Below are 27,109 nucleotides of genomic sequence, written 5' to 3' on the forward strand. Positions count from 1 at the left end.
TATTATTTTGCCAATAAGGGGACATGCCCTAAATTGTAGTTCCAGGTGGTGGTGATTCCATCCTCCTACCTTAAAGGAATCTATATTTTATGAGAGATATTTCTGTGGGTCCAGTAAGATTACTGGAGCTCACAGGCCCCTTGTGGAAGGAGGTAGGGATCTTAGAGATCCTGCAAGCAATTGCAAGACAAGAAAGGAAACATCACAAAAGTATTGTTTTAAGAAGGAGTGTTATTCTAATTGGGTTAAGAGCTATTAGCTTAAAGAGAGGAATGTCCTGCATCTCCTGGGGAAGGGTAAATTAAATCTGCTAACCTATTTTTAAAGTGCACTGTAAGTTATCAGCATAAAAAGTTCTTCAAATTAGCATTAGCCCAAACCTACCTTTTCTATGAACTAAGAGGCATTAATAGTATAATTAACTTGCATTTCTTCTTCCCTTTTCCCTTCCTTATCTTGTATGCTGAGTAACTAGTTTAAAGAGAACAATAGGGGTTGGGGGTATAGCTCAGCAGCATAAGCACCCACCTGGCAAAGGTGGGGTTGTGAGTTCAATCCCCAGTACACACACACACACACACACACACACACACACACACAAAGATCACAATGTTATTCTCCTATTACTTTGCTATGAAATTTTGTTTTACCTTTTTTCCATAAAATAAAAAAATAAAGTAAAATGCACTGTAAGGGAAAGGTAAAAAGAAGCTAGAAGTTACATGGAATGTAATTTGCTCAAAAACTTGAATATAAGAATGCAAAATTTGGGGCTGGGGATTTAGCTCAGCAGCATAAGCACCTGCCTTGCAAGTGTGTGGTCATGAGTTCGATCTCCGGTACTGATAAAAAAGAAAAAGACAAAAAAAAAAAAATGCAAAATTTATAATAAAAATTCCATTTAAGTTTTTTTTTAAGGAAAAGGTATCTTTATAGTTTTAAGTAGCAGAGCTGTTTGTGACAGAATTATGTAATAGAAGGAAATACAAGGCGATGTCAGTTATAACCTCACTGCCCTATGGATCATAAATTGGATACATGGAAAATTGTGACAGGAGGGCAAGGTAAAAAAAAAATCACCAACTTGTAATCAAGCCTCATTTAGGTACTACCGTCATTTTCATGTAGTTATTAAAGTATGTATATCATTGAATTGACTGGAGATTTATTTGATGTGGCTCACAAAATAACTGAATTCTATAAGATACATTTTAGGGACAACTAGGTCTTTATAACATTCAGAGTAATTTTAATGTTAAAATATTTTAACTTAAATATAATATACTATACAGGCTTAGAGGATTTTTAAAGCAATACACCAAACAGAATGACACTGTACAGTGATCCCATTTGGGCTGGAAGGGTAAGATCCTCTAGGGAGGGGGCATGGGAAAGGCAGAGAATGATCTGGACCAAAGTACAATTGATCATTGGTACCATCTACTTTATGCCAGTATATAAAGGATATGCCAGTATATAACAGGAAGGAAGGTAGAGTCCCTGCCCTCATTTATTGTGTCTTTTTATATGAATCGATATGTGTTTACATGGAACAAAAATTATGTTCCTTAATGCAGAGTTCTACAAGTTAGGACAAGAGCATAAAGTTGTATAACCAGTATTGCATTCAAGGTATTGAACGATTCCATTACCCCCAAAATTCTATTTTTAACAAGACTCCTGCCTGCCTCCAGTCCTTAGCAACACTCGGTTTGTTTTTAGTGTTTTTAATCTGGCCTTTTCCAGAGGTCCTAAGAATGGACTCATATGATATGTAGCTCTGCTAGTCTTTGCTTTTCGCCTAGCACAATTCATCTGAGATTTATCCAAGTTCCTGAGTGATTTATTGCTGAGCATTATTCCATTGTACAGCTGTACCACACTTCGTCCATTTACCAGGTGAAAGACCATTTGGTTTTCCAACTTTTGGTGATTATGAATAAAGTCAGTGTAAATATTCATGTACAGGTTTCTGGGTCAATGTAAGTTTTTATTTTCATTAGGTAAAAACTTAAGGTAAGGTGGTTAGGTCATATTTGCCAGTATATATTATGCTTTATTTTAAAAACTGTAGTTTAAAGTAGCTAGATTTTTTCCAAATCCTCATCAGCATATATGAGAGTTTCAGTTGTTTCAAATTATTACTAGCATGTGGTATAATCAGATTTTTTAAAGTTCAGACATGCTGAAAGATATGTGGTAATATCTCGATGAATTTTAGTTTGGTGGCCTATGTAAGATATCTTCATTTATCTGTTTCCATCTTGCTGTATTCCCAGAATTTCCATTATGATTTTGTAGTTTCTGCCTTTTTGGTGAAATTCCATATCAGTTCATGCATATTGTCTACATTTTCCATGATAGCTTTTAACATATTAATAAGTTATTTTTAATGATCAGCCTGTTCCAAAATCTGAATCATCTCTGAGTCTGGTCTGCTTATCTCATGATAAGGAGTTGTTTTTCTTACGTTGTTTGTCTCGTCATTTCTGACTGAATACCAAACATTATTTAGAGGACAATGCAGCCTGAGATAAACAGTGTTTGTACTTGGAAATGAGCCCACCTCTTCTACTAGGCGGTTTGTATGGGAATCCGGTTAATCCAGCCCACAGTCAGGCAGGTTTTATTGTGTTGTATTAGATTCAATGACCTGATTTTCCTGCAGCCTCAGCTGTCTGATAGGTCCCAGAAAAATTAGGATTTTGTATTTTACCTGTAGTTTTTCTTATTTATAGGGATGCGATGTTTGTCTGCTTTCTACATCCTCAGTAGAAGCTGAATTTCAACTATATCTTTAAAGATATCCTTGAGACTGAAATCTCACAAATGTGTTCGTAATGCACTGCATTACCCTCAATTTCATCCTCACATCTGGGAATGTGGAAAGGCCCAAGTATTATGCCTGGCATAGTGCTCGGATACTCAAGATCCTCTATGACTCCCCCGTCCTACAAGAAACCACAGAGTTCCATGGAAAAGTCCCTCTTCCCTCTTTGTGGGCAGGGATGGTTGGCTGACCACCAAACATTTATGTTCCCTTCTATAGCAGAGCAGAGGGAACGCCTGCCCTTTGCAGCTCACTTTAACTGTGTTCTTGCAAAGAAGATACTGCAGAATTGATGTGGCCGGTTCTCAAACTAGACCCATAAAAACCCCTCGCATGGCTCCTCCTTGCTCCTTCCCCTCCCCCCAGCTGGATGCGAAGGCTGACTGTGAAAGGAAACCTCAGATATCAGGGATGGTGGACACCCTGGGTCCCTAATGGCCATGTAGAATGGAGCACACCTGCTCCTCTCCCCCTGCCCTGGAATCAACTGGGATTATTTCATGAACAAAAAATAAACTTTAATTATGTTTTAGCTATTATGCATCTTAAAGTTGAACAGCCACAGCAAACAGCCCTGACAAGACATCCTGTCCTTTCTTCCTGCTTCCCTCACCTGGTCAGCAAGCTCTGATAGGAGATATTAGCAGTTATCTTCAGGTCCTTCATGAGAAACGTTCTTTTACCACCTCACTACTCATGTGCAGCTGTAAATGAGAAAGTAAATCTCCGATGAGACAGAAAAAATATATATACATTTTTTTTGTCTTTTTCCTTTTTATTGGTACCGGGAATCGAACTCACGACTGCCTACTTGCAAGGCAAGCGCTTATGCCGCTCAGCTAAATCCCCAGCCCCAGAAAAAATATTTTAAAATGTTATAAAGAGTTTATGGATTGACTCGGAAGCATTATTAGTAATGTCTGTAGTGCTGTGTCGGGAACAGTTGGAGGCAGGGTCCAGGCTAATAGAAATGAACACTAGTTAATTAGCAGTGAGTGTCACCAGTGAGCGAGGTAAGAGGGATGGCATGGGTTCAAAATCTGTCATCCCTGGGGCTCTCATCCTTGGGTGGACACATAGGCTGGTCCTAGAAATACAACCTGGATTTGAAAGTCTCAAGGAAGAGGCATCAACTATTAAAACAAATTATTTCTATAATTTACTGGAAATTTAATAGGCCACATTGTAAATGAAATTCAGACTTGCTTCTACCAAATTTTGCTCGTTTAGTCCAGGAACCAGGACTCAAAAGTTCTAGTAAAACAGTACTGAAGGTACACATACTCCTGCCACTTGAGTGGTGGATGTATGGATAACTTTATTCTCTAGCACTGTGACCTGGTACCTTTAAATCTGTAACTGACTGTCTCACTGTCTGGCTTATGGGCTGGCCTGGAAAAAAGGAGGATATAAGCAACAGGCAACCGTCCCTTGATACAGACAATATAGATAAGGCTTAAGTGTTTAAAAGCATACAGAGTTCTCCTTCTGCTGGGGGAATTCTCCCAGTGGCTCTTTAATGCTGGGATTTTCTTTGTTATGGGTTCTTAGCTATTGTTTTCTAGCATACAAGATGTTGAAGCTCAGATATATACAGCCAAGTCCAGTCACATTGTATCAAACCAAAATCTCAGCCTTATTTCTCTAACAAATACATTCATGATTTTCTGTTTTCACAGAATGTGGGAATGAGTATTCCATTTCAATGCAAAATAAGATTGAGGAGTGTATTAGTGCTCTCAAGAGCTTGCAGGGCTAGGGCAAGGTTCCTCAAAAGACTGCAGGTGCTGTGAATCAGATATAATGTAGGGCACAGAAATTTACAAGATTGGTCTACAGTGGCCACCCACAGAGTCAAATGAGGAGTGCAAAAGGTCTGTCCCTGCTAGAGACCTGAAGGATCTAGCTGAAGGCCTGCAGCCCAAAGCAGTGTCTTTTAGGGTCCTGTATCAGGAGACCGAAGGATCCCCTATGGAAGGCTGCAGACAAGCAGAAGGATGTGCACCCCAAGCCTGAAGACAAAGCCCAAGGCCAAGATGAAGACCCGAACTCTTTGGGAGAGAACAGCAGCCTCCCTGCCTAAGGCGAGGGCCAGCTGAAGCTTCTCCAAGGAAAATGAGCCACATCGAAACTCTCCCATGAAAAACCACCTTGAAGTCCTCTCTCCCTGTTTTCTTTTGCTTCTGTTCCTACGATCTTCCTAAAAGTAGATCTTCCATTCTCAGAACCATGCTCCTCAATTCAGCAAGGCAGTCCCATTCCAGCTGATAATTAATTAACTAATCCTAGCTAACACAAGGAGTTAGCTAAGAAATTGAGACTCATCAGGAAAAGCAGATCATCAATCCAAATGGAAGGATTTCTACAAAGTAACTAAACTAGTTTTACAAAAAAGATCAACGTCATGAAAGGATAAAACAAACAAACACATGGTAGAGGACTGCCTCAGACCAAACATACTTATAGTGTGTAATCCTTGGTGTCTTCTGCTTAAAACAGGACACACACACAAAGGGACAAAACTGCTATTTTTTACTCTATGGTAGAGATTTGAATATAAATCCTCTGTTAGATAATAAAATTCTATCAAGGTTATATTTCTGAGTTTGATAATTACATGTAGTGGCAGGATGTCCTTGTTCTTAGAACAAAGCACAGTAGGGTTTACAGTGTCTGCACTCCTCCCAGATGACATGCCTCCCATAAACACGGCAGCCTCAGGAGAATTTAGCCAAAGGATACATGCATACTTGTTCTAATTTTAAAACTTTTCTCTGGTTTTGAAATTTTTTAAATAAAAACTGAAAAATTGCTAGGGATGTAGTTCAGCGCTGGGGATTAGCTCAGTGGCCTAAGCACCTGCCTTGCAAGCATACAGTTGTGAGTTCAACCTCCAGTAGCAAAAAAAAAAAAAAAAAAGACAAAAATGTAAGATGACTTAACGTCTTATTTTTTCATCAAATTAAATGCTTAGAATAGATTGACAATTTAGTAATTTTAGATGATTTTAATTATAAAAATATAACAAAATATGAGAAACAGAGGAATTAACCCTATCATTTTTCTTTCTAAAAATACATTTTTACATTTAATCAACACACAGTAATTATACATATTAGTTGATATTTCAATATAACATACAATGTGTAATGATCAGATCAGTGCATCCATTAGCCCCTTTTACAACTCTGGGGATTGAATCCAGGGTGCGGTGCATGCTAGGCTATATCCTCAGATCTACTTTATGGTTTATTTATTTATTTTTTTGTATCAGAAGTCAAACTCATGCCCTTGCACTTGCAAGACAGGCACTCGTGCCACTGAGCTATATCCCTGGCCCTAATTTATCATTTTTAACCTGGGTATTATACTTTCCCTGTAATCTTTCCCCACGTATACACAAATACATCACCGTGTCACAATTCGTATCTATTTTTTCTACTTCATACTGGGCATTTCTAAGAATTTCCTGTGTTATATCCTCACATAATACATGAGCATTCACAGTTACTACTTTTAGTTGTTTTGTGCAAAAGTTCGACGGGCTACGTATTTTCTTTAATGATTCCACAATTTAGATTTTTTAGTGATGCTTCAATGAATATCTTTGTTTGTAGCTTTCTCCATATTGTAAACTCCAATATTGGCATAAATCTCCCCAGGTAGGTCTCTAGATTAAAGGACCATTTATAAAGTCCTTGAAACACTTCCATGATTTGTTTTATTTTTTTAAACTGCTAAGTGAGAGAGAGTGAGCTTCTTAAAAGAGAACCATTTCAAACAGTTACACTTCTTTGAGCCTGAATATATTTAGTTTGCTAGCTACCTCCTACCTCCTCAGATAATCGTGGGACTTTGGGACTCTCTTGGGCATCTTCTTCTCCTTTAGATGAGTGTCTTTGAATTGCGTCCTGGAGGTCAGTGAGAGTATTAGAGGTCTTTAAACTTTTCAATATTTCAGCAGTGGAATAAGATTCAGACAGTTCTCACAATGAAGCTCAAGTGAGTGAGCTTAGTTAGAAGCAGGTCTCTGGTCCCACCCAGGCCTTCTGCTGACTCCAAGCCAGTAGCCACTAGCTGAACTGCAGCCTGACACCCTGAGACAGAAATAACCAAGCAGGTTGTTCCCAGGTTCCTGACCCACAGAAATCACTGAGACAATGCATGCGTGTTGCTTTTAGCTGTCAAGTTTTGGAGTACTTTGTAAGGCAGCAATAGATGACTAATGCAGATTTTGGGAGTGAGATGTGGTCATGACAAAAATATCATATGTAGATGAATACTTCACAAAAGAAGATGCCTAAGTAATTCACGTGCATATGAAAAGTTCATCATTAGTCATCAGGAAAATGCATATTAAAACCACAATGAAATACCATTAGACACCCACCAGAAGGGCTAAAGTTAAAGTGACTGAAAATTCCAAGTTTTAGTGAGGATGAGGAGTGATTGGCAGGAGTATAAAATGGTACAGCCGCTTTGAAAAACTAATAAAATGAACACAAACCTATTGCTATTGACCCAGAAAGTACAGTGGTAGTTTTATATCAAGAACAATGGTTGCATGTGTCCAAGAAAAGAAAAGTAGAAAGTCGATCTTAGTAGCTTCATTTCTTATAGCCCTAAGCTGCACATAACCAGATATTCCTCAGCAGGAAATGGAAAACAAGGTGTGATGTGTCTTATCAGTGGAGTAGTGCTCCGCAATGCACACGGATGAAGCACACACGCAGCAATTGTGACAGTGTGCTACAGGAATAATAAAAATCACAAAAATTTCCCTTAAAATTTATTCATTTACTATTACATGCAAATGATATCTGAATATGTAGTAAAAATTTCCAAAGCCCTTTCCCTGGCTGTTAGGCTCACAGATCACATCCCTGGCTCCCTCTTTAACTTCATCTCCTTATACCCTTTCCCTTAGTCACTCCCCAAACATGCTGGTTCTCTTCCCATTCCTGGAACACAACAAGCACAGTGCCATCACGGCCTCTGCCACAAGCTCTCTCATCTTTCAGTACTTGATACACTCAAATATTCCTGCAGATACCGTCCTTTAACTTATTTGGGTCTCTGGTTGTCATAGTGATGGTTCTCTACAAAACGGCCCCAAGTACCCATGAAGTGTTAGTGTTTTATTTATTTGGGAGGTACAAACCCACCTAACTGGTTACTCAGTATATTAATTTCTTAGGGCTCCTGTAATAATGTACCACCATTTGGATTCTTTTTTTTTTTTTTTTTTTGTCTTTTTCCTTTTTATCGGTACCAGGGATCAAACTTAACGACTGCCTGCTTGCAAGGCAGGCGCTTATGCCTCTGAGCTAAACCCCCACCCCCTACCACCTGGGTTCTTAAAACAACAGACATTTGTTTTCTTGCTGTTCTGGAGGCTAAAAATCCAAAGTCAAGGTGTAACCAGAGCATGCTCCCTGTACGGGGGTGTGACAGTTTGGATCTAGAATGTTCCCCAAGGGCTCAGGTGTTGGAGACCTGGTCCCTAGCTGGTGGCACTACTGGAAGGTGGTGGAAACTTTAGAAGATGGCCAGGGCTGGGGATTTAGCTCAGCAGCATAAGCGCCTGCCTTGCAAGTGTGCGGTCGTGAGTTTGATCTCTGGTACCGATAAAAAGGAAAAAGACAAAAAAAAAAAGACTTTAGAAGATGGCCTAGTTGGAGGAAGTAGGTCATTGGAGGTCACTGGAGGCATCTCTTGAAGGGTACGTTTTGTCCCTGCCCCTGAGCAGCGTGGCACCACCACATACTCTCCACCAAGATGTCCAACATGACTTGAAGTCCAAAGCAATGGGACCAAGAGATCATGAACAGAAACCCCTGAAATCATGAACCACAGTAAAATTGCCCCCCGTTAAGTTGTTTTTCTTGGATATTTTGTCACAATGAAGGATAGCTGGCTGACACAGGGAGATTCCTTCCTTTTCTAGTTTCTGATGTTTATAACATTTCTTCCTTGACCAGGAGATGGATCATCACTTGAATCTCTGAACTTTCACATGGGGGTCTTTTCCATGTGTGTCTTTTTTTTTTCCTTTGAAAAGGACAAAAGATTGGATTAGGGCTCATACCTAATGACCTCACATTCATTTAATGACACATGCGAAGATCTTATTTCTGAATAAAGGCACGTTCCCAGGGAATTGGGACTTCAGTTTCTCCTGTGATGAAATGTCATTCAATCCATAGCAGTAAGCACACAGACTTGAGCACACAGACAGGCTGTATAGGGAATCTGTGTATTGAAACATCCATCTGAGGGACTAAGTGAAAGGAATTGTTTCTTCTCAATATTTCCAAACTCCTTTCTCCCACTGGCCAAAGTTCATTCAAGGTGAATTAAACTCTTCGCATTTTAGGATTGCTTTATTCAGCTCCATTGGCAGTTGCTCAGAAAATCTAGGCCTTGCAGTTTGTTTTTCAGGCTGTTTGAAAGTGGAAGATGAGTAGTGCTCTGGTGAGCCTCAGGCAGAGACACTGCAGGGGCCTGCACGGGGTCATGGAGTTGATTGGCTGCCACAGGAGCAAGTGGCCAAGGGGGAGAGAGGTGGTGTGGAGCAGGGGTCCAAGCTCTGCTCAGTGGACGTTTCTCTGACTGCACTAACACAGTGGCCACTTTTCCATCTGCATATTTCCTCATTTTTTAAAATTGTTCTTCACAGCCTTTATACCCTCTAGATACATATCTTTTTTTTTCTTTTCTCATGTCTCATTTTATCCAGTATTGCAGCATTCTGGCTTTCCAAAAATTTGTTTTCTGTGTTTTCCTTAGTGGCTAAGGCAGTGCCTGGCACCATATAAGGGTCACGGACTGACAAGATAAACTGATGAGGGTAGAGAAATGAAAAAGGGCCCGCCACTGTGGTCTGTTTGGCAGTGGTCGAGTGGGTGGCAGTGGGGTTATTTTGGCACAAATAGGCTGTCATAAGCATGTCAGCCTGAAGGAAGGTTTGAATTGTGTAACTCTTAGAGGAGGCCTGTGGCTATGTGGATCATAACTGCAAGACTTTGGGTCAACAGGCAAAAGAAACTATAGACAGAGGTGCTCTTCTCTCATTTAGACTCGGAGAGCTGGAAAGGAGTGGCCTATCTTGTCCAGCGGGGAAAGTCTTGCCCTCTGTAGAATCACAGTGGATAAAGATCCTGTTTTCTGTTTTGGTTTCTTCCTAAGTCCTCTGAGTTATTATTTATCTTTGGGTAGAACTAGCAGCTCTAATTAAGAAATACCAAAAACCATTTTTCTTCATAAGTTGTGATGCCACCATATTTTGAAGGCAGAAATTAGTGTTACCTAGTCAGCTCCTTATTACTAGTCCAGATTTTATGTATCTTACTTTAAATGAACATTTTCCATTTTCTTCCTTTCAAGTTGAGCATGCTTTTGATTGAACACAATCAATATGACTTTCTCTCCTTCCTATGACTATTTTCTCTGTGGAATCCTTTATAGAAAATAATTTATTTTTGAAATGTGCAGGAGTCCATATTGGATTATAGATGAAGAGGGGATTGTAACAAATACTAGGTGACTGTAATTCACTTAAAATTGTTTCCATGGTAATTTTCTCTATTAATATAAAAATGCATATAATAACACAGCTAGAGGGTTTGGGGTAAGAAGAATGTATTATATGTTACTTGCACACTACTATAAAAAAGTAGCTTATTTTACCAAGATATACATATTCTACTAGAAAATAGACATGAGATTAAAGCAGGATGGGATTTTCCTTATCCCAAGTTATCTATGCTTGAAACTTTACCAATTCAACTTGAGGAAATGGTGCACAGGGCACTTTCACAGGCACTCCGCAGCCATCTTTGATTTTTATGAGGTCCACACTTCAGCCTGCGTGGTCCTTGCACTCACTTTGGTCCAGAATAATTTGCATATTAATGAGTCTCACCATTCTGAAGTTCCTGAGAAACTGTCTTTTCTGGGAAAGTGGTCAAATGGAGCACCCAAGCTCTTTCAGAGTGAACTCTGCCCACATCAAAGTGTATGACTTATCACAATATAACTACCAATTTTTTCTAATGGGTAGGTTTGCTTCCTTAGCATGTGATTTTACTTCTGGAGCAAAGTTTTCTTCTCTTTTAGGACTTGGCTTCCATTAATGGCTAAGTCATAAATTTTAGCTCTGATTTTTTTTAACTGGTAGAGTTTATTTGAACTCTGTCTCTTGATTATATTTTCTTCTATAGAATAAGCATGTATAACTGCACTTATTCCCTGTATAAAGAATTTCAAAACTTTAAGCCTAATTTTACATTAGTCTTCCAGAGATTTGAAGGCATTCTTCAAACTAGAAAAGCCCAAATCTACTTTTTTCTTGCTCCCAGAGTATTTGGTTATTTGCTTTAATTCTAGTTCTCCAAAGTGATGTACCTAAAATACAATTAAGGTTTACAATTAAGACTAAATAGCTAACTCTTCTTTAATTGATTTTTACATGCTGCAGTAATATAAATATGCAGCAAAGGAAAACAATAACTTTGCTTCTAAAACTCATAATTATAATAACATCTAATTTAGTATTGTAACTACTGAGTTTCTAAACTTAAATATTTGCAATTTTTGCCTTCTAAGGGAAAAAATTTTTAAAAATAACATTAATGTTACTATCAACAAAATTTTAGATACTTTCTTATTCCCCTTAAGATTTTAATGCAAATATACTTCTCCAAAAGTATTACAGTTTTACTGTAAAAGTTTTGCTGTAAAAGTTTTATAGCAAAACCACAACCTTTTTACTATAACCCACAAATTGGGGCTCTTCTGATTGGGTTTAGCTACTCATTTTTTCTTTAGAAAGCTCAAGGGCCCACAGTGCTGTACTCTCTTGATGAATGTGGGATTCCTTGCAGCTCCCAGGAGAATGGCCCTACCCGGGAAGCCAATTTTCTTGGTTGAGTAGGAATGAATGTTGGAGATGTGAAATGTCAAAGCTGACTTGATTCAGTTTTCACTAGTCTAAGTCACAGATGTTAAACTGCAAATTCCATCTGAAGCACTGAGGCAGGAGTAGAAGATTCCAAAGTGAAACGCCAACATGCAGTCTCTTGATCAAAATACTAAGACCAGGCTACTGAGCCTAAGACCCTTTACTCTAATGAGGAGAAGGGAGTTTTCAGGAAGCTGAAAATGAGCAGAACTTGGTGAGAAGTTGTAATGGTACCTGCATGTGTCAACTTGACTGGGCGGCGGGGGAGCAGGGGGGGTGTGTGTGCCCAGATTACACTTGTTCTGTATGTGTCTATGAGGATCTTTTTGGATGAGGTGAGCATTTGATTCAGGGGACTCAGTTAAGTAGACTGCCCATTCCACTAAGAGTGGGCATCACTCCATCAGTTGAAGACTTCAACAGAACAAAAGAAGGGTAAAGAAGAGATTTTCTTCCTTTTTCCTATCTCACTACTTGAACTGACATGTCTTACCTTCTTGACCTCAACTGAGATTGGTATCACTAGCTTTCCTGTTTCCTAGGGCTTTGAACTCAAACCCATCTTTTTTGGATCTCCACCATCTAGCTAGACTATACGGTAAGACTTCTCAGCCTCCACAGTCATGTATGCTAACATGATATGAATGGATGTCCCATCTGTGACAGATTACCAGGGACAGGGGAATGTAGGGTTCTACCTTATTTCTATTACTGTGCTGCTAATCTTTATGCTGCAGCAACTCCCCAGGGCTATACACAAGTAGCTCTCATGTGAGGAACAGCACAGCCAGGCATAGAATGAATGAAGTTAGACTGAGACACCAAATCTGAAACAGCTTTAGTATTTCTCAGGGAAACTAATCCTTTGTATTCTTCACAAACAAAATTAGCAGTTGACACATATTAAGGACGGTCCTTTGGTAGAGGTAATCTCAGTTGCTTGTCACTGAGTACCTGTGAAATACAGAGGGCACTTCTGTGTATCTGTATTGTGCAGAGAATAATGAGTGAGAGTTATCAAACGCACTCTGTCTACTTGGCACTTAAACATCCTACAGCGTGGTGTTCACATAAAATATTATTAATTTTTTCACTTTACAAATGATGAAAAAAGTCATATACTTAGTTTTCAGTTAAGGTTAAATGTTTTTTTTGTGTGTGCGTGTGTTAGAAAGCAAACCCAGGGCCTCATACTTGCGAGGCAGATGCTGTATTTTTACCACTGACTGCATCCTGGCCCTAAGGCTAAATGCGTAAATGAAATGGTGGAGCTGAAATTTGAACTTGGTTTCTGTCTCCAAACTCCTAAATTTGAACTTCCGTTCAGATGCACAAAATGCAGCTTATTTAAAGCAGCAGTTTATTTAAAGGCCTACATGGTACCAAAGAAATGAGTCTTTTGGTAACTCACGATTGCCTGCTTGCAAGGCAGGTGCTTATGTTGCTGAGCTAAATCCCCCTAGAAATGAGTCTTATAACAACTTATTCTCAATTCACTGGCGATTCCTGGTATAGACCTTTATTAAACTATAAGAATGAGAGTAAGTAGAAAATATTTTTTGCCAATGGAAAAAAACAGGTGTAGATGTAAAGGTTTTTAATAAGTATTTAAACAACTTAAAGCAGTTTTTTACTCCAAGTACAAAAAGACTATGTCTTAAATGTTTTCACATCTGTAGGAATATACATATAAGTACATACATGAGTGAATGTAAACAGCTAATTACACATATGTGTTTATATGATTCTATCTTAAAATAGAAAAGTTAGAGTGAAATGTACTAAAACATTAGAATGTTATCTCTAGCTGGAGGAATAATGAACATCTTTTTTTTTGTCTTTTTCCTTTTTATCGGTACCAGGGATCGAACTCATGACTGCCTGCTTGCATGGCAGGCACTTATGCCACTGAGCTAAATCCCCAGCTCCAATGAACATCTTTTACTTTTTCTCCCATGCTCTTGTTTTCTCTCATAAGATCAACGAATACTTTTTCTCCTACAAGTTTATTATTTTTATTATTACTTTATAATAGTTTTATTGAGATACCATTAGCATGGCATAAAATTTGTTGCAAAGATTTATTCAGTGATTGTTACTAGATTGGTAGAACATAAGCCTCAAGCTTGCGATCCTCCTGCCTCATCCTCTTGAGTAGTTAGGATTACAAACACACACAATTATCTCAGTCTTCTATGTTCTTTTAAAGAAAAGAAAATGTTTTGATTCTTGTCTTTCCCATGAAAATGCGAACAATTTCTGGCTTTCTTTTTCCGATAATATTATTTATTACCAACAGCTTCTCCTTCACTTCTATAGCTCTCAAACAAGCAAGTACCTTTTAGATCTTTAGAATAATTCTGCAGAGTACTTGCGGTATTCTTGATATTTCAGGATATTTTATGGAGGGAGAGACTGAAGATTGAAGTCAGGGCCTTCACACTGAGCTGTAACCCCAGAACTTTTAAAAAAATTATTTAGTTTTAGTTTAAGATAGAATCTCACCAAGTCCCTGTGTAGCCCAGGCTGGATTTGAATTTCCAGTCCTCTTGCCTCAGCCTCCTAGAGTGCTGGGATTCCAAGCATGCACCACCACGCCTAGTCTCTCTCTTTTTATCTTTTCTACTTCAGGAGTTTCTCTGTTCTTACCAACTGATAACTGATGACCGGCTGGTGCGCTCTCTACTCTCATTCCTCCGACAGTAAGAGTGACACAATCATAAGTGTCAAGGGCTTTGGAACCACATGCACCAGACTGCAGTTCGGGGCCCCAGTGTCAGTCAGCACCTGGTTAAGGATCCTTCCCGAGGCTCAGTGTCCAGTGAGAACCTTGGGTTCCTAGTGTTCCCCTGCAGGGCTGGGACATACGTTCTCCTTCCAAAGCATAGGCTTTCACTCTTCAGCCTTCCTTCAGAGGAAAGCCAGTGTCCTGCAGCATTGCAAAGGCCTGCAGTTCACCAGACCTGCTTACTAAGAATGCAGGGGAAATCCTTGGGTTCCCACCCGCCGCCAGCTGGCGTCAGTGTCTTCCAACCCCATCAACACTCCCCTGGAAAGTGCTGATAAATATAATTTCACTATCTCAGTACATTTCTAAAGATATCTATCACTCCGTATGAGCAGTGTACCTCTGTCTCTGCCTCTTAGGATATTCTGAAGATTAAATGAGATAACACATTGTAGAGAGAACACTGCAGTGTCTGCCCCTCAGCGGATGTGCAATAAATGGCAAATATTACTAATATTATAGATCACAATGGTCATTCTGAGTCCAGGGTGACAGGTGACATGCTGTCTTTTTCTCTTCTAGAGAAACAGTCTCTGAAGCATTTTGAGCCAGCTTTTGGTGACCTTGAAATGTTCCAGTAGCTCTAGCTTCTGATGTCTTTTATTTATAATAAGACTTATAGCCAGGCATGATGGAGCACACCCTTAAGAAGTGGAGGCAAGAGGATTGCCCGGAGGTCAACCAGAACTACATAATGAGACCCTGTCTCTAAAACAAAACAAAACAATATGTCGCAAATACATTTCCTCTTTCATACCTGCACAATCAATACAGCTACGACATAAATATTTTTGATGAATTTTTTATGGTATATTAAATGTTATTTATCTTAAACCAATTAATAAGGTGAAGGTCAGAAAGCCCTGAGCAGAGAGGTGCTGCTCGGAGGATACCAGGTTCCCTCTGAAGGAAGACCCTTGTTATGGAGCACAGGAAAGGGCAGATTCTTTGGAGGGCTCTAATATCCGGTTGTTTCATTAGAATAAAAACATTCCAGAAAGGACCCGCTGTTTCTCTTTCCCGGGGTCCTTGAATCTCCCCTGTCCAGGGCTGGGGAGGAGAGAAACAAAACGAAGATGATGAAAGCAATGCACTGTGTCCTTTCCCTCATTGTCTATTCCCAAACATAGGCTGTAAAAATCAAAACAGCGCTTGGCAGCCGGCTACAAGACGTAACAGGTCCCCAAATTCGTGAACAACCACATGCACGCATTTGATTCTGGGTGGACTGCACGAACGTCTAAGCTGCACCTTTGCTGCGATCCCTCGCTAGAGCCAGGGTTGTGCCCACTGCCAAGTCTGCAGCCAGGTGAAGGTCAGGGCACTGGGCCAGGCATCCGGGTTCGCAGTGCCCGGGACGTGACCCGAGTCCTGCAACGGTGCCTCTGCTGTGGTGCCAGTTCTCTCCACCTTTAGTTGTGTTTCTCTTCATCAAGCGTGGTGGAGGCCCAGCCAGTGCAGGGTTCAAGGCCAGTGACTGCAGTTTGCCATCTGCCTGTCACCCCCCGCCCCATTTCCCCCTACTTCAGTCTCAACTTTCGGGACAAACCGTCTCCTGGGTTCCACCCGCAGACACCGCGGTGCCCCCACCCACGCCCGCGTTCCCTCCCCACCAGCCAGGGGCGACACCGAAGGTGAGCAAGAAGCCGCCAGCAAGTTTTGACAGCTGCTGAGGAAGACTAATGGGTTTCTAAGGAAACAGAGAGGCAGCAGCCATTTTAGTGGCATTTGCGGTATGAAAAACATATAGACGCTGACATCCCCTCCCCACACGCACCGCCCGGCGGCGCCCACCGTCCCTCCCGCCGCCGAGGCCCAGGAGAGGGCGGGCCCAGGCCTCCCGGGACGCAGGGCCACCTGTCGCAGGTGTCGCCACCTCCCCCTCCCGCGGCGGCGGCGGCGGCGGCGGGCGGGACCGCGGGGCTCCCCACCCCCGGGCGCCGCAGTGCAGCGCCCGCCGCGTCCCGCCCCTCGGGCCCGCAGGACGCGGGAGGAAGCGGGGTCCGCGCGGGGCGCGGGCGGAGGCGGAGGCGGAGGCGGAGGCAGAGCGCGCGCCGAGGTCGCCGCAGCCATGGTCGCTGCGCACGCTGCCCATTCTTCCTCCTCCGCCGAGTGGATCGCCTGCCTGGATAAAAGGTATCTCGGGCCGGGTCCCCGGCGGGCTCCGCGGTGCCGCCCCGGCCCCGAGACCCCCGCGGGCACCGCCACCCGGAGCCGCAGTCCGGTACCGGGGCGCAGCGCGGCCGGGCTGCGGGGCCGGGGTCTCCGGGCGGGGAAGGGGGCCGAGGTCCGGGTCTGGGACGCGGGGACACAGACCCCGCCTCTCGGGGGCGCCACCAGCATCCAATCGCTGCACGTGGTGGGGAGGACGCGGCGCCGCGGGGACCAGCAGCCGCCTGGCCTCGGCCCCTGCGCCCCATCGCGACCCGGGCTCCGCTATTCGGTGGGGGTTTGTTTTCTCTGCATCGCGCGGGACGGAAGGAAGGATGGATACACACCGGCTTCCGCCTTTCAGACCATCGGGGTAGATGCAATTTAAGTTTTCAGGAGGGGCGGGGGTTCAGGCAGGTGCAGAGTAACACTCGTTTGTTGTCGTTCCTGAAAACAAAGTGTGAAGGTTGCAGCAGAGATGTCAGTTCCTTGCTGAAATTCGCAGTTCTGTGCCCCACAGTCGCTGGCTCAAGGTCTGAGCTAGAAGGTCACGCGGGAGACTTGCTTTCTGTCTTAGTCTCTGCTTCTTGGGAAAAGACTCTTAACTCTAATAAATAAATAAATAAATAAATAAATAAAACCATAAAGCATGCCACTCTGGGAACAGCTCTAAGGAAGGTAGTATAATATCTAGCAGTGGATTGCAGTTGTTTCCAGGCACTGACAGCATAATTTTCTGTTTGTCCAGACTGCAAGTTTAGCAGTAAACATTACACAGTATGTTAGCAATTACAGTTTATTACCCTGATTAAAAGGAGAGGCATCTGAAGTTTTAAGAACTGAACAAGAAATCTTGCAGAGTGAACTGCCTCTGAATTTCGGAGTTTGATGCAGAAGGGCAGTGATTCATATCTTGCAGCTATCTGCATGACATCTCTGCCTTCGTGTGAAGTATTTTGTGCTCTGCCATATTGAAAAATTTTCAATTAGCAGATTTGTAACCAGCTCGAACTTAAGAATCTTCAGTGTGACATGCTGTGCATACTCTATTACAGGCCTTTGATGAAAAAAATTAAATAATTTGAGGAAAGCTAAATGTAGTTAATTTGAATAACTTGATATATCTGAAAAATAATCTTGACTTTTAGTCACCACACAGTAGCAATGTTTTTTGGCAGGCATTACCCCATTTATGTGTAAAATGATATGTACTAATAGTGCGAGATTTACAAGCAGTAAATAGTAAGACAATTGAAGCGATGGTTAAATCATACAGAATTATGCAGGGGCAGGAAGAGCACATTTAAGTGTAGAGCCTGCTAATGTGATAAGTAATCTCAATTTAATAGCTTAGGAAAAATGAATTATACAACAAGAGACAATCAAGATCCTATATTTAATCTAGAAATAGTAGTGCTTCCTCATGAGTGAAATTTTTAGATAATAAATAACATAGTTCTATTTATAGAAATGCGTGGCATGTCGTTTTTTGAACAGTTGGTAATTCACTAGAAACCCTGCAGTTGATAAGTACTTATGGTAAAATCAGACGATACTGACATAAATGGGGGCATATTTGATTTTGCCTACTTTTCAGCGTGTGGTTCTGCCTAAATGATTTTGTTTGGAATGGATTTTAAGAGCACGGTGCCTCAATCTAATGCCACCGTTCATAATGGGGTGGGGGGAATCTTCTGGACAAAAACAAACTCTCCCAAAATACTAGGCTAGTATTAGTGGAGTGCAGGTGATTGTGGACAGATTAATAAATTAAGGATTTTAGGCCCAGAGATGTGTCTAGTTCCGATGGATTTGTCACTTTTACCTCCTAGAGTGTCCAGCCAATGTGGGTAGGACTATTTCACACTTATTTTTCTGGGATGAGTGGACAAGAGGAAGAGAAAAACATGCAAGTGTTTTCAAAATTGCTAGGTGCTGTGCAAGCATTGTATTTTGTGGTGTTAAAAGACAACCTTGCCTGTCCTATGGTGTTGGAGCCAGAGTTTCTATGAAGAGCGGATAAGGAGTTATAGTCTTATTGTAAGAGGGCCTTGGGGGATGTTTTGAGGTTGCATTTTTACTTAGATTGTCTGTCTGTCTGTCTATCTATTTATCTACTTATTGAGACAGTGTCTCTTCATGTTGCCCTTTGAACTTCTGGACTCAAGCCATCCTCCTTCTAAGTGGCTGGGTCCATGAGTGTGTGCCACCATATGCTTGTCTGTTTATTTTATTTGTCTTTTTCATTTTTATCGGTACCGGGGATTGAACTCACGACCGCCTGCTTGCAAGGCAGGTGCATATGCTGCTGAGCTAAATCCCCAGCCCCTTTGTCTGTTTATTTTTTAAGAGAGGTGATACAACAGCAACAACAAAATGAGAGTTGCTTCTTGACTTGGAGAGTGGGGATTTAGTGGTGGGACAGCCGCATCAACAACTGAGTGCATTTCAGTTGTAAGTGGCTTTAGCGAGGTGTGGCAAGAGCTTTGGGAAAGCAGAAGGGCAGGGCGAGTCATCAGGTCTGCCAGGGATGCTTGCCATGGATTTCTACCTGGACTACCCGTTAAGGGCCATTTCACCAGGCAGAGAACAGGGAGGGCATGCCAGGCAGAGGAGCAGTTTAAGCAAAGACACAAAGATATAGCTCAGGAATCTGCTAATTTCTTTCCCACCAAAAATTCCTCTCATAACCAAGTTTAGAATATAGGACTATGTACTCTCTTTGCTTTTTGTTTTTGTTCTTTTTTTTTGCTTGTATGAGACAGACCCTTGCTATGTATTTCAGGCTGGCTTTCAACTCATTGTGTGTTCCATGCTGACCTCGAACTCTCCTTGATCTTGTCTCAGCCTCCAGAGTGCCGGGATTATAGGCATGAGCCACCATACCCAGCCTGTTCTGTTTTTGTAAAACTTGTAAATACAAGTGCTCTTCAAGCACGCACGTGCACAAAAGAAAGGATGGCATGGTGGACAATTTGGGGTATAATTCTGGGACCTTTTTACTAGGAACAGAAATGGGACGTGTAGTTAAATGACAGCTGCTGTGGACAGCTAGGGAAAGCGGAACGTGGGAACTGGAAATAAAAGAGGAGTGAAAATAGGAAATATGTAGAAGGAAAGAAGGGTTCAGTGGGAGCTGGAATAAAGCAGCAAGCAAGGAAGCCAAAGCCTTGGAAATGTGTGTTCAGGACAGCACAATACTGCATAAACTTGTATGTGGCAAAGGGAGTTGAAAACATGTAGATGTGAAAATTAGATTAAAGGGGAAAAAAAGCTTCTTATGACTCAGCCATTCATGGTTTGGACAATGGAGGAGATGAGAGCTACGAATGCCAAATATATATATATACACATATGTATATATATAAAATTTATATATATGTGTGTGTACACATATATACACATATATATATATTTATATATATAATTTTTTTCTGAGCAGGCATAATTAACTAGGAATGAATTACATGGCTCCTACTATTTGGGATTTAAGATATGTAAGGCATCACTTTTCAGAAAGTATGCTATTGTTTCATTTTAATGAAACTATTTTTTTCACTAGGTCTGAAGTTTGCTGCATCATACATCTGGTGGTTATAAGGCAGTGTTATGAAGGGACAGGGACTACATGTGGTCACGTTTGTTTGGGGAATCATTGCCAGTCGTTTGTCATAATGGAGCAGGGTTGGCAGATTGTGGCCTGTGGGCTAGGTCTGGCAGCTGCTTGTCCATCTCCGGAGCTAAGAATGGTTTCTAGTTTCTTGTTGCTTGGCAGTAAATCCAAAAAAGAGTAATATGCTGTGACCCACGGCATTTCTGTTCCATTCAGAAATTCGTTGTTCATAAACAGTTTCATCGGATCACAGCCACACTTACTTGGTTCCATATTGTCTGTGGCTGTTTCCCACCCCAGTGGAAGAATGGAGCAGCTGTGACCAAGGCTTGTAATCTCCTGAGCTTCAAATATTTACTGTGCGAACCTTCCCAGGGAAAGTCTGCCATTCCTCGCTCTAGCAGAGTGATTGACAGTGAAGCTCCGGGAGATGAAATAAACTGTGTGTTCCTCTGGGAAGGAGTCGGGGACTTGTATGTCACCTAGAAGGCATTCTCAGGTGTTTGGCAGGCTGCGGACCCATGGCATCTGAGGCCAAAGCAAAACACCAAGTCAACACTGTTGAATGTGTGAGGAAGGTTGTGATCTTTTAAAAACAGCTGAGGAATTGTTTCAAGTGTTCGGGCTTCCTTTAAAAAGTGCCTCTTAGTTTCTTTGCACCTGACTTACCTCCCTCTCCTCCACAGCTAGCTATTGATGTGGTTGAAGGAGAGAGTGAAAGAAATCAAAGTACCAACCTGTTAAAACCAAAATACTTTGTAGCATTGGTGTGAGAAGATGACTCAGATATGGAAGCCTAAGACATGGTCCCACCTTTGAGGAATGTAGAAGATCAAAGCAGCACACAGTGCAGGAGCATGTCCCTGGAGCATGTCCCTGGGAGAGGCTGGCATCTACCAAGCAGGTTCCCAGCGCTCACATTACCCTGGTCATTTCTCCAGGGCTCAGGGCTGGCCTTGCAGCCTTGGAATTTTGATTTGTCAGCACATCAAGGATGAATGCATCTTTCAGGGCCGGATGCATACGGATCAGACTCTGAGACCTTAAAATACCAGACAGTTCATTAATTTGACAATAAAATCTGCAGCATCAGAGGAGTGGACACTCACATCCTTGGGATGATGTACTCTTTTTCTAGGCAAGCCGAATGGGAAATCCAATTGTTACCAGAAGCACATTTACAGAGAGAAGTGAAGCTGCCAGGAGGTCAGGATGCTTATGTGTGCTGGCCTGCAGAGCGCATTCTTTTCCTAGAGCGACGAGCACAGGAATTGAATTCTAATTGGAAGATGGTTCCGGGATGCTTCAGGACAGCTTGGCCAGCACCTCTAACAGTTAGATGACCACTGCAAATGTTCCCACAGTACACTTTATCTAATACTCTAGTAACCCAAGTCTGACACCATGGTACTATAATTGCCTATTTACGTCCCTTTGCACATCCCTTGACATTAGTCCCTGTATTTTTTTCATCATTTTATTCAAGCACCAGGGCAGTGTCCTTACAACAGAGGGTACAGATAGGAGAAGAGTGACATGGTCACATAGGTCCTTTTTATGGATGATCGAGTGGCATCTACAACTCTATAGGCAGGGGTTTTTTTTGTTTGCTTGTTTTTTGTTTTGTCTTTTTCGTTTTTATCGGTACCAGGTATCGAACTCACAACTGCCTGCATGCAAGGCAGGCACTTATGCCACTGAGCTAAATCCCCAGCCCCCTGTTCTTTTTTTTTAAAATCTGCTTCTACCGCTCCTTTGTGTTTTCTGGCTGATGTGAATTCTTTTTTTTTTTTTTTTTTTTTTTTTGACAAAAATGGTATTTCATAGCTGTAGTGTGATCTACTCTTTAAAAAAAAAGTATTATAGAAAATTTTGAAGTATACAAAAAGAAGAGAGAACAGTATGATTCTTATGATCCTCGTGTACCACCCTCCCCTACCCCAGCAATCATCTCCTCACAGTCCATTGTGTTTTACTGGTACATGAGTTTCCCCTTGCCTCCAAAATTTTTTTGCAGGAACTCCCACATATGGTATTATTTCAGTCTGTAAATATTTCATATATATCTTAAAGATAATGATGCTTTATAAAACAAAGCAATGAATTATCACATTACACATTTTGACATTAGTAGCTGTGCTTGGCAGCCCCTGTCTGGAATCCTAGCTATTCAGAAGGATGCTAGCAGGACACTAGCCAGTTTAGGGCCAGCCTGGGCAGTTTAGTGAGACCTTGTCTCAAAATTTAAAAAGGGGAGGCTGAGGTTGTAGTTTAGAGGTGGAGAGCTTACCTAGCATGTGTGAGGCCCTGGGCTTAATCCCCAGCCCTAAAAAAAAATCGACACTCGCAGTTTATATCAAAATTTAAATAAGTTGTATTTAATTATCATATTTCTAGGTCTGAGTTCTCTCTCTTTCTTGTGATAAATTTCTTGAGGAAATGGTATTTTGTTTTTGCAGTCTGAATTTTAATTGTTCCCCTCTGGTGTCATCTCACGTATCCTTCAGTCTTCTGTATTTCTTATGAATTATTATTCAAATGGAGCTCGAGTGGATTCAGATTTGAATTTTTTCATAAGAACGCTTCAGCAGAAATGTTGGTTCCATCAGGAGGCATATTGTGTCAAGTGATCTCTTTTTGTGTTGGTAGCAATGTATTGTTTTAACTTTGCAGCTCTGATTCTTACAGGACATCTCACTGTGGCCCCGTAACCATGGGAGCAGGTGATACATGTCTGTTGGATGCATCCTAACACCCTGATTAGGGTTAGATTCTGTGGTGCTGATTTTCCCCTCCCTATGACTTTAGGAAAGGAGAGTTAGCCAGGGCTGGACTTCCCTGGGTTGGGCACAGGTGACATGGTGTTCCCAAGGTTTGAGGGCTGGGAGCACAGTCTGAAAGAGCCTGTGGAGACATGGGGCTCAGCAAGACAATCACAGCCTTCCTGTTATAGTCTGGGTTTTCCTACACTGGAACTGGCAGCTCCATTTTGTCCCAGTTCTCCACGAGTTTGTAAGATTTCATGGCTCTTCAGTGGCATCTGCTTAAGCCTAGGACCATCTCTGTGGGTTCTAGACAGTTTCTTTTTCTTTAGTCAGATTCAAACCCATCTTTGTGCATCTTACTCTGATAGCATGGAAGAGCTCCCCACTCGGGGCTTTGAATTCACAGATGAGGGAGAAGGAGAGGAGAGGCCACCTTAAAAGTCCTGAGAGGCCCAGGAAAGAGAAAGAGGATGGGAGTGACTGGAGGCGGAGGATGACAAGGAAAGAATGACACACACCAGCTGGCCACCCAGAGTGGAGGCGGCGGCATCCTGTGCCTGGTTGACTCAGCTGCATCCTGTGTACCCGCTGGCTTCCCCTGCCCAAGAAGAAAAGCACGTTGCTGCCGCTCCTGTCCTTCCTCTTCAGACTTGCTCTTTCTTGGAGCATGCACCTGTGCTTTAACTGGGCAGACTACTGACACTCCGTGTCTCTGGGTCTCCGGCACATTGTCTAGCCAGGTGTGTTTTCGTCTCCTCTTGGACCTTCCAGCACAAACAACCCATTCACGTGTTGTGGTGGACATTGTTTCCTTCACTTGCTGTGACCCAGAAGCTGGAGAAACATTCATTTTCGTATCTCTCTCAAGGCTGTGTGTCCAGGGGACCCAAGGCTGGCTGCTGTGACATAGAAATCTTTGCTTTACTGATGAAAGACTGAGCTATTTGTTACACTTCTCTTTTTCCTGCCTGGAATTAATGCCTGAGGCGTGGGCCTGTGTCAGCCAGCTTGTCATCAAGAAAGACTGAGAGAAACATGAAACCCAGTTCTGACTTTGCCCAGCTGTTGAAAGTGGATTAATAGTTGTCTACCTTCGGAATTTTTATTTTGTGATGAATCCACCTCTGTTTTTGTAAGCCACTGTTTCTTAGGCTTAGATAATAGAAATATCATTTGCCATCAAAACTAACTCTGATACTTATCTCATGTCTTTATCTTTCTCCCCATTGCAATATATTTTTCTTCTTACATTCCTGTTTTATTATTGAAGCCATGGTACTCTCTCAAAACTTAGAAGTTACCCATGTTCTCCCTTTCCTGTGTCATCTTTTACATCCAACCAGTCACAAATTCTTCCTTTGAGTTTTGTGACATTATTCCTGTATTATTTTGAGGCCTTATCTTTTGGGAAAGGTTTTTCCTGCTTCTGGCCTGGAAACATGATATATTCAAGTCACCCTTTTTTAGGATCAGAACTGGATGCAAATTCTGTCACCTCCACCCCCTTGCTATGTGATCTCTATCTTTTAGCTATGTGAGCTGTTATGATTTGGATTTCAAAGATCCCCAAGATCATGCATTCAGGAGTGAGCTTTTTGGAAAGTGATTGGATCATGAGGATTCTAATTTCAGTAGTGGAATAATCTATTGATGAGATCATAATTTGATGGCAGCATTGGGAGGTGTTGGAAATATGAGGAGGGGCCCAGTTGAGGAGGAGAGATCATGAGTATGTGTCTTAAGGGATTGCATCTGGTCCTTGCCTCTTGGGATTTTCTGTTCACTTTGTTCCTGGATGCCATGGGGTGAGCAGTTTGCTACCACCTGGCCCCCGCATGGTATTTCTGCCTCGCTGAAAGCCTGAAAGCAGTAGGACCAGCCAACCATGGACTGAAACCATGAGCAAAAATGAATCTTTTGTTCTTTAAGTTGTTTTTCCTCAGGTATTTGGTCACAGTGATGAAAAGCAAACACACGAGCCAAGTTATTAATCTTTCTGGCCTCTGTTCCCAGTTCTTCGATGAGGCTACTGTTCCTACAGTGATGTCGGTGTTGAGGTTTGTGGGCTAATGTAGGTGTAGTTATAGGTGTAGCTGCAGCTGTGTGGTTATCTCTAAATAGAAAGAGTATAGTGTAGGGAGTAAGATCTTGGAAGTCTCAGTGTGTGGGTTCAAATTTCAATTTTAATTATATTAATGATGTAACTTTAGGCAAGTTACTCAGTTCTAGTAGTTGCTTTATTGAGTCTTTAGGATTTTTGGTGTAGCTCTCCTTTTCTTTGAATAATACCAGTTTTACTTATTCTCTCTGTTCTTTCTATCCTTTATTGTTTGCTTTTCGTGTCTTATTGCACTGGCTAGGCCTTCCAGGAAAAGCCGAAGGAGTGACCTGGACCTCCTTGTTTGGTTTCTTATCTTACAGGACAGAGTTTACTGTTTTGCCATGATGTTACTTGTCTTACCCTTTCTCTTCTCTTCCACAAATTCTTTTTTCTGAAATTATTGAGGTGATCATATGAGTTTTCTTTTTTCTTTTATTCTGTAAATATAGAGAATTTTCAATGATTGATTTTCAAATGTTAAATCAACCTTGCCTTCCTAGGATAGATGCCATTTGCTCATGGTGCATTATAATTTTAACATATTGCTGTGTTCAGCTTACTAGTATTTTATTAATGATATTTTTATGTCTGTTAATGAGGACTATAAACTTGTAACTTTCTTTGTAATCTTTTTTTAGGGTTTAGTATCAAGATTGTTTTGGCACCATATTATAAATAAACAATGATTTGGTTTTGTTCAATTTTATTAGCTCTATTTTTAAAAGAAGTTGTTGAAGATTGAAATGTTTATTAACTGGGTCAGCTGTTTTCCTTCTTCCTTCCTTCTTTCCTTCCTTTCTCTCTTCATTCTAGGGTTTGAACTCATGACCAGGCATGCAGTGTGCTGCTGAGCTATATCCCCAGTCCAAACTGTTTTTCTTGTGTAAAGTCTTTTTGTTTTGGTGCTGGAGAATTGAACCCAAGAGGTGTTAAGCTGCATCACTTGCCCTATTTATTCATTTTTTAAATTTGGAGACAGGGTCTTGCTAAATTGCCACAGCTGGCCTTGAACTGTCAATCTTCGTTCTTAAGCTTTCTGAGTATCTGTTCACTCCTGGGGTCTCCTCAGGTAACTACCATGCCTGGCTGTTCCGGAAAGTTTTTGATGGAGGACTCAAAGTTTGTTGTTGTTGATATGAGGGATTGAGCCTTGGACCTTCTCACTGACCTATCTGCACCCTTTTGTATTTTGAAATAAGGGCTCACTAAGTCATTAAATTGTTCATGCTGCTGGGCATGGTGGCTCACACCTGTAATCCCAGCACTTGGGAGGCTGAGGTGGGAGAATCATTGTGAGTTCGAGACCAGCCTGGGCTACAAAGTGAGCTCAAGGCCAGCCTGAACTGCATAGTGAGACCCCGTGTCAAAAAAGACCAAAAAAAAAAAAAAAATTGTTCATGCTGGGCTGGAACTCGTGATCCTCTTGATTCAGCCACCTGGAGTGCTGGGATTCTAGGTGTGTACCATCATGTCCAGCTAGACTCAGTGTTATAAATTCAGAACTTACCAATTTCTGTTCCTTCTTGTGTCAGTTTTGGCAAGTTCTTTGAAGTTCATTCATTTCATTTAAGGCATCAAATTTATTGGCACGAGTTCATAGAGGATATTGTTCTCTTAATATCCTCAGTATATATAACAGCGATCCCTCTTTTTATTTTGTATTTGTAATTTATATTTGCTGATTCTTGATCATCCTTGCTAGGAGCCCCTCAGTTTTGTTAATCTTTTAAAAGAACCAAATTTTAGTTCATTATTGATTTTTAAAAATTCACTGAATTGTACTCATTATTATTTCCCCTTATTCTTCTCATTTTGGGATTAACCTTCCCCTCCCCTCCTTCCCTGCTTCCTAAAGGTAGAAATTTAACATTAATTTTAAACTTTTTTCTTTAGAAATGT

At 41.5% G+C, this 27,109-nt stretch overlaps 1 protein-coding gene across 2 annotated transcripts in view; it reads left to right on the top strand.

The window, feature by feature from the left end:
* The first annotated feature begins 16,524 nt into the window (after nucleotides 1–16,524).
* The window catches only part of Rapgef4 (Rap guanine nucleotide exchange factor 4), a 277,608-nt gene continuing 267,023 nt past the window's right edge, over nucleotides 16,525–27,109 (top strand). For both annotated transcript variants that reach the window (XM_063259290.1, XM_063259291.1), the window contains exon 1: nucleotides 16,525–16,716. In XM_063259290.1, coding sequence (XP_063115360.1) covers nucleotides 16,652–16,716 — 65 coding nt within the window. In that variant the 5' untranslated portion in view covers nucleotides 16,525–16,651. The remainder of the gene's footprint in view (nucleotides 16,717–27,109) is intronic.

This window comes from Cavia porcellus, unplaced genomic scaffold (assembly GCF_034190915.1).
Source record: "Cavia porcellus strain 051 isolate PalLab524CR breed Dunkin Hartley unplaced genomic scaffold, mCavPor4.1 scaffold_12, whole genome shotgun sequence".
NCBI lineage: Eukaryota > Metazoa > Chordata > Mammalia > Rodentia > Caviidae > Cavia > Cavia porcellus.